Source organism: Carassius gibelio, chromosome B3 (genome assembly GCF_023724105.1).
Source record: "Carassius gibelio isolate Cgi1373 ecotype wild population from Czech Republic chromosome B3, carGib1.2-hapl.c, whole genome shotgun sequence".
Taxonomy (NCBI): domain Eukaryota; kingdom Metazoa; phylum Chordata; class Actinopteri; order Cypriniformes; family Cyprinidae; genus Carassius; species Carassius gibelio.
The window spans coordinates 23,751,268-23,759,580 of record NC_068398.1 but is presented as its reverse complement, the minus strand read 5'-3'; the positions used below and the strand labels follow the sequence as shown (position 1 = coordinate 23,759,580).

The window sequence follows — 8,313 nt, the reverse complement described above, 5'->3', positions numbered from 1 at the left end:
ATTTACGACCGTCTGTAAGTGTGCCTTAAATTAAGAATATCATCATTATGTGGTGTTAAGTCCTATTAGACTCTTTAGGGGCTAATAAAATGACTGCTGCAGGTTGAGGAATCTTTCGAGGTGTTGTTGAGCAGAGATGGACAGGTAAATAATGGAGGACATTTCACTATTCACTGAGAGATGAGGATTTCAAAACAGTCACACTACGGTCAGTGCCGGCCGCACATATATATTATGATATACTTTCTGAAAACTCTTCTGTTTGATGATGGACCTTTTCCATGGATGTGCCGCATTTATTTTTTGAGAGGAAGGAAAATAGTCTGTGAGGAATAATACTGCAACTCGTTCAGTTCTGGAGATTGTTCTTTGATTTTTCAGCTGATGATAAAAATAAAAAGATGAAACTCGATTAAACTTGAAAGTTTTACGTTGTGGAAAATCACTAAGGTCTATTAAAGGTCTCACTTAGTTGTGACTAGACATGGAGCAACAGAAGCAAAACAAATTATTCAGCGTAACTATATCATTAGGATCGGTCTGTCTGCAGATATGACAGTTTCATGATGCATTCTTTAATAATCTTTTTGCAGTAAAACCTATCTGCATTGCTGTTCAATATTCCATACCATTGAGAAATCAAGTAGCAGTAAAGGTTTGGTCCGTGGCAAAGACGAAATAAGAAGTTTTTATATATATATATATATTATTATTATTATTATTTTTTTTTTTTTTTAATCGCTCTCTCTCTTAGTTTTTGTTTCTGACATTATTTGGGCTAATTTAAACACTTTCTGCATCTTGACATAATATTACATCATTATAATGCATTAATTATTCATGGCTCACGCATTTAAAATAGTTTGGCCATTTATGTGTTTTTAAATTATCAGTTCTAAAAAATTAGCTCAAAAATAAAATTATAGGGGGCACAAGGCAGGAAGCGATACAAAGAGGAGCAGAAAAATATTAATCTAGAACATCTTAACTGACAACACTGAAAGAAAATAAACGTTCCATGGTGTCAAATAAATTTAAGCTTCTGTAATGTTTTAATTTCAGTTACATTACTTCTTGCTATTAATTCACCAAAAAGTGTCTAAATGTGTTTTGAAAAACGAACATGACTATAATTTAGCAGTCATAAAATGAAATAATTAAGTTTATATATGTCATTTTCTTCTGGATGCACAAAACTAAAATGAAAGGTATGGTTATGCTAATTAGACTGGATAACATCCACAATAAATTACAAAATGTAGCCTTTATTTTGCTTTTGTTGTCTGTTAGACTAATTTAGGCATTTAATATTGCTCAATTGTCTTATGTTTTTTTTTTTTTATTTATAAACCTATAAGTTGTCACTGTAGTTGTTGTTGGAGTAGCTCATGTCTCTTCATTAGGCTATTTTAACAGATGTTGAAGGCGCTTCAACATCGTTTATTTGCATATTATCACAATTTATTTACTACTAATTTATGTTAATAGCCTAATGGTCAGTATTTATGTTATGTTATTTTGTGTTATGTTATAGTAATGTTTTGAGAAATCTGCATTTTCAGAATTTGTTTTGGTGGGAGGTGTCAAAATCTCAAATCTGGCCTAGGGCACCACCAGAGCCTGGGTCGGCCTTGAGAGGGAGAATGTGTTCAGAGCAGAGTGAGACGTGCAGTCAGTGCATCTGTCCTTGCATGTCACAGGATCAGGGTACACTGTCCACCTGCAACTATCTAAGGCCACGAACATGATGAGCACACTCAGTCTACCCTAGGACAAGCCCAAAATAGGATCAAATGTTGGCCTCGGGTAGAGATTATGAACCCTGGGGATTGTATAAAGACACCTAGCATGCTAAGTGAGCTGTGTGTGTGAGCAGATTCAAAGATGCTGTGCCTGCAAACATATTACTTCATGTGTATGCAAAAATACATTGTAGTTGGAAATGCATCAAACATCTGAAATCAGTGTTTAAGTGTTTTTCTTTTGTCACCTTAAAGACAAGCAATAGAATGAAAGATTTATATGCTTCAAAGTCTGTTTTTTTTTTAAAATCTTGAAATAAATTGAAAGCATGCACAATTTTTTTTTTTATTGTATGACCTCTATATTCATTAAATAAGATCTTTATTTATTTTAAACTTTGCTGGAAACTCTGGTGACATGCCAGTCTGATAGCAAATTGAAAGGGATAGTTCACCCAAAAATGAAAATTCTGTCAATAATTACTCTGCCTCATGTCTTTCCAAACCATAAGCCGTTTGTTCATCTCTGGAACACAAATTAAGACGTTTTTGATGAGATCCAAGAGCTTTCTGATCACCCTGCATAGACAGCAATGCAACTGGCATGTTCAATGCCCGGAAATGTAGATCATTGGTAAAAAAAAAAAAGTTCATGTGACATCAGTGTCCCAACACTAATGTTATGAAGCTGCAAGAATACTTTCTCTGCACAAAGAAAACAAAAATAATAATACATTCAACAATTATTCTCCTGTTCATCCTGTCTGCCACTATTATGGAGAGTATCAGGACATGTGCATGCGGTCCTCTGCTCATAAACAAAGCCCAGTGCATAATTACACTCTTAATAATGGAGGAAGACGGTAGCTCAGAGGAGAAGAATTGTTGTATTATTATTTTTTTCTTTGCACACAAAAATCGTTCTCGTAGCTTCATAAAAATTATGGTTGGACCACTGATGTCATGTGGAATATTATAATGATATCCTTATTACGTTTCTGGGAACATCATTGTATTGCATTGCATTATGTTTTGCCCCAAAGAAAACAAAAAGCTCAATGTAAGATGGTATTTAAATGTTTTATGAACACTGCTAAGAAAAATTACTGGGAGATGTAAAGTGAAAGCTGATATCTATATACACTTTTTTTGTCTATTGTTATAAATATATATTTCATTGCAAGCTGTCAGAATTGTATTATATTATATTTTATCTATTATATTGGTCATATAAATATCATCAATTGCAAATTACACGTTTTCTCAGTATGGCCCTCTGAATAAAACAGGTGTTTGTTTGTTTGTTTGTTTTTCTCAGAATATTAGCTCCATAATCATCTTTGTCATACTATATGAGGTACATTGTCATATACCTATCTGAGAATAGGTAACAAATTTCTACCTGGATGCTTTAGATCAGTCATGGACACTGTATCATTAACATTGCTCAAAAAGTTGCCCCGTGTGTCATGTATCATCAGCCTAACATTTTCTTCAGAAAGTGTAAAGATCTAGTTTAAAAAAAACTGATAAGAAATTATATTTACTTCACACAATCTGGAATGGTTGAATATGTCGATGACACTTTAACCACACAGAGAAAAATGCCCAGCTATGATCAGCTATCAGCTGTGCCAGACAGCATCCTGGGATGCCACATGATATGAATCCAATATAAACATTAAATACAGTATTTCTTTTGTGATCTTTGTGCAATATTATGCCATTTTGGAGTACAGGACAAATAAGTTATATAGGCTGATTTATCTTGTAACTAAGGAGTCTGCAGAGAACATAACTAGATCTATAGTTAGAAACGCATTGAGTTACAATGCGATGTATATATAGACCTGGATCTTGTTGGACACATTTGCTGTCAGGGTGTGTGTAAGAAAATATTCTCACTGCTGCCGTTTTAAGGAGGTGCTCTCTGCTAATCTGTGATCGGCCAGCACTGAAGAAACAGGAAGGAATTGGCTGTTTAGACAGAAAGGGGTGTGGTCTCTGCTGGCAGCCGTGGTTTATGTAAGTGATCAAGAAATCATGTGAGTTTCTTGGACCACCTTCAAGACTTCACACTGAAGTGCATTTTGAATGTGATACTGTGAGGCTCTTACACATAATGCCAATTTTACATGTAAAATAGTTACTCTCATCAAAATGTAAGAAGCATTTCAGATCATTTGCAAGACTGAAGATTTTGGCATATTGTGACTGTGGATGATACTGAAGAAATACCAGCAAGTGACATAACCTGAAAGAAAGAAAGGACACACCTCACAAAAGAATATAAAGTGCTTCATATATGAATGTGTTGCAACGTTTTTGAAGACAACCAGAGTTTTAAAATTAACGTATTACAGAAATGACCTGTGCTTAAAATTTTGTTCATTTTTGGTCAAGTTTGTTTCTCAAGGTTTTTTTTTTTTTTCTTTAAAGAACTGAAGTTTGGATGATTAGTGTTGGGTGGTTCTGACAAATCATGACAAAAACAGTATTAAGAAAATATTGTTTTATTACAAAAAAAAAAAAAAGTGGAAAAAAATTTGCACTCAAAAATAATTAGCAGATGATTTTGTTTCCCTTTGGTCAACTTTGTGAATATAAGATCATAAATATGAAAAAGCATCCATCCTCAACACATTTTACTGCAGTCATCTTCCTCGTTCACTCCAAAGATGATATATAAATTATACACACATACACTCATCACAATAAATTATATCTGTTTTGGTTTAAATAAATAGGCTTCTCAATTTGTTTCCAGCTAAAATTTTTGCTGGCATTAAAAGTCCAAAATCCAACAAACTGGATTAAAAAAGAGGAGCTGTTCTTCTCCAGAACATTTTAACAGTGTTTGTGGTTCAGTAAGTCCTTGTGTCCATTTTAACATTGCTCTTAAGTTGCTCTTCTGAGTGAAGACTTCTGTTGATGAACACCGGTGCCATAAAGTTTGGTTGCTTGCTTCTCGAAAGCGTTGACCATCTGCTTGACCACCTCATCAAAAAATACTGTCGCTAATTGTGAGTGGAGCAAAGATTTGAACTCAAATGACACCTAGAGAGGGAAAACACAGATAAAGGTCAAATTAGAACATATTTTAACCAAAAGGTTAGCTTATTTATTTACTGTGTGATTTAAAATAATGAGCTTTGATGCTAAAATTCAATTGAGGTTTTCCCGAGGGCTTTGTTAACATTTGTGCTAACATTCATTCATGTTTTAGTCTTCATTCTTTTTAATCAATGGGTCCTTAATCTCCCAAAATCCCTGTCTCCATCCTGTGATGTCCATCGCACCATGTCTAATCTGGTGACATTTAGGTCATACAGTTCCCTCCAGCAAAGGCATAGTTAACATGCCTGTCTTCGTTACTGGCTATTTAAGCAGAACCGGAAAGGCAACTCACATGTGGTATAAATAGCACTAATCTGGTCTAATACATCTGCCCGCTTTGAACTGGAGTTATGGGATTAACCCACCAAAGAGGAAGAACAGGAGTAAAAGAAGGGTCAAAGTGAAGAATGTAGACCGTAATAGTGTGTGCGGGTCTCTGTAAGTGCATGTCTCTGTATTTGCCAGTTGCACAACTTACAAAGAACTCTAGATTGCAGGATTCGACCTGGCCTGCATCTCCAGGAGTAAATCGCCACAGTGTCTCAAGGTGATTGAAGAGCATCCCGTCTGTACACACCGCCTGAAACACAAGCACATACTTCAGACAGACAGCCGCTGACAGCTTACTAGGCCAATATGTAAGCTGATCCTACGATGCAAGGACACGTTGAAGGCTAAGGACAAACATCAAATCAGTACTACTTAATCTACATGAATCTAGTTCAAAACTCTTAAAAACCACAACCTCTTTTTGTTAAAACAAGAATAATCTCTAGCATTCCCAGTTGAAACTGTTGTCTAATTTACCAATAGTTTTTTTTAGACTCACTCGGACTTGGTGGTTCGGGATGACTGTGACCTCAGAGGTGTAGCGTTCGATGATTGGCGGGAACCCGATTTCAAGCTGAGCTGTCATGTTCCCATTCCGCCCCTTCGTTACCTTTGACTTCTTGCACCAAGGCACAAATTTCTGGTACTGGTCCACACCGGCAACAATGTTGTACATCTGCTCGGCTGAGTAACTAGAGGGAAAATCAACTTGTGTCAACAAGGATATTGCTAAATGAGAGTTAACTTGTAGTTAAGGTGAGGATGTTATGGTTTTCATGTCACAGTGGTGTGTGCGTACCCAATGCTTCGGCTCTCTGAGTACTCCATTCTCCGCGCTATGAGAGGGACTGACAAGTTCATGAAGCTCCGGATGGGCACCATCTGACAAGATGCTGGAGGAGGAGGTAGGCCTAAGCTTCCTCGCCTTGAAGCTAAGATACCACATGAGCTCAAATGTCTAAAAAACAAGAAAATAGAAACAGAAGTTGTTATTAACTGACAAAAGCAGAATACCTGTATTTTACATTCATAGTATTGTCATGTGTCTCTAATGGGCGGGATCATGCAACTTGCATGTAAAAAATAAAAAATAAATACATCGATGTGAAGCAGTGTTTTTTCAGAAATATCTGTGTTTAACCCGGGAGAATGACGTACTAGTAAACAGTAAAGAGCAGGCGATCGATACAGGTCTACCCGTTTCCCCGCTGCATGGCACACTGCCAGAAGCATCATTATTCAAATGATGCACTCGCTACACTTCCGATCCGGATTTAAAAAAATATTAATTCGAATATTTTAAATCTTTTAAATACAAAATAATTTACTGGATAAAAACGTTACGTTATAGCATCGTGGATATTTGACAGCTCTGTCACTCTCGGTACTCTCCGCTGACAACAGCTCTTTCAGTTTCACTGTCTCGTGACTCCGAGGGAGTTATTTTACACCAGCACTAGCTGCTCCTCTGCTTTGTTCAACATTCCTACCCTAATCACAAATACCTGCAACCCAGTCGCTCAATTCAGCAGCTTTTCACCATTGCAACCATTTCACATAAACACTGGACGCATGTAACGTTATTCATTTAGGATACAGTTAAACTAAATTAAAATGAAACTAAAAGCATCCGGCCGTTTTCTGAACTAGTCAGTACGCATTTCGTGCCGTGGTTTGTTCAGGTTTAACAGCCTTAATAATTTAATTATTTCGACTAATGATTTATTAACAGAAGGGATCTCTCTCTCTCTCTATCTCTCTTTCTCTCATTGGTAGATATCCGTTTATCAATATCTAGTATCGTTAGAGGCTGAGAGATGCGGTTTTACCTGATGGTGCAGTTGGAGTTTCTCCTCATGACATCGCACGACTGTCTTTCTGACATCTCCAGAGCCCGGACTAAAAGCGAAGTGGCCTTCTTTGCCATTTGTGCTATTGGAAGCTTTAAAATCACTGGAGCTTTTCAGAAAAAAACCCTGCACAATGATAACTGTGTCAGTGGCTGTATGAAGTTGTCCCGCTGGAACTGCGCGGCAGTGGAGTCGCTCTGCTGTTAAGAGCGGAGCTGTGCGGTGACGCGCCTGGGGGGCGGAGCTGAGCCGCTCTCACAGGTGCAGGCGCTCGTCAAGTCATTCACCTTCAGGGGGTTCACTCTGGCGCGTCACTCACTGTCTGGGACAAGGAGAATTATGTGCTTGACTGCAGTGGTTCTCATTCTTTTCAATTTCAAGCCCCCCGCCATTGTTTACAACAATATTAGGAAGCCCAATTTCTTTTTCATTTGTTTATGATTTAGTGAACAAGGCTTAAAGATGAGGATTTCTACCCATTATAGAGTTTAGCAGAGGGAAAAAATATATATCAAAACCCGGTAGGCGTATGAGACCAATAAATCACACTTTTACTTTTAGGCTACCTCATATCCAGGTTTTCCAAGAACATGATGTGAACCAATTGCTGAAAAAGTTAATAAACTAGGCCTACATTTTTCCCCACATACATATATTCCACTGCAGCGTAGAAAAGCTATTTTAATTTGCCAACTTAAAATAATTTACGGTAAGTCACTCTGTCTCTGAGACCCCCAAGGATGTTTGCTGGGGTCCCTGGCTCCTGGCCCCTGACAACTGCTTTTGTGTACACAAAGAGTTTTCTTTTCTTTTCTTTTCTTTAAGGGGGAAAAAAACGATATACCGAAAAACCACCATTTGCACCATGTACATACATGTATGTACAAAGAGTTAAGGTTACTCTATTTGAGATAAACAAATAAGCTTTCATGTGTAAAAAGTCAAAATTTTATATATTTCTTTTGTAAAAATAATAATAATAAAGCAATGATGTTCAGAGTCATGAGAGTCAACAATGTTACTTCCTGATGATAGGTCATGCCACACTATCTTTTGATTTGTTCTTAAATTATAAAACAAAATATACTGTTTACTATCAATTTATATTAATCTATTAATAGATTATGACAAAATACATCCTACACTCTTTATTTAAATGATTTCAGCCTTTAAGATTTTTTTTTATTAATCTATTGTGTGAATATGAGTGATTGTTTAACTTAAAAAGATGCCCTGCCATTTGCCCTGAACATTAGATTAAATTAATGTATTAT

At 36.5% G+C, this 8,313-nt stretch overlaps 1 protein-coding gene across 1 annotated transcript; it reads right to left on the bottom strand.

Moving 5' to 3' along the window:
- Positions 1 to 4,239: 4,239 nt before the first annotated feature.
- si:ch73-141c7.1 (coenzyme Q-binding protein COQ10 homolog, mitochondrial) lies at positions 4,240 to 7,232 on the bottom strand. The gene is made up of 5 exons (XM_052549755.1): positions 7,019 to 7,232; positions 5,989 to 6,147; positions 5,689 to 5,881; positions 5,338 to 5,439; positions 4,240 to 4,799 (listed from the first exon to the last, which is right to left on the bottom strand). Exons 1-5 carry the CDS (start codon positions 7,114 to 7,116, stop codon positions 4,641 to 4,643), a joined length of 711 nt encoding a protein of 236 aa, XP_052405715.1. The 5' UTR covers positions 7,117 to 7,232; the 3' UTR covers positions 4,240 to 4,640.
- Between the last annotated feature and the right edge of the window lie 1,081 nt (positions 7,233 to 8,313).

Coding starts and splice junctions, on each gene's coding strand:
- si:ch73-141c7.1 (XM_052549755.1), bottom strand. CDS start 7,116: ATGGCAAAGAAGGCCACTTCGCTTTTAGTCCGGGCTCTGGAGATGTCA. Junction 5,440..5,688: donor TCCCGAACCACCAAGTCCGA/GTGAGTCTAAAA, acceptor CTTGTGTTTCAG/GCGGTGTGTACAGACGGGAT. Junction 4,800..5,337: donor CCTGCAATCTAGAGTTCTTT/GTAAGTTGTGCA, acceptor TTCCCTCTCTAG/GTGTCATTTGAGTTCAAATC.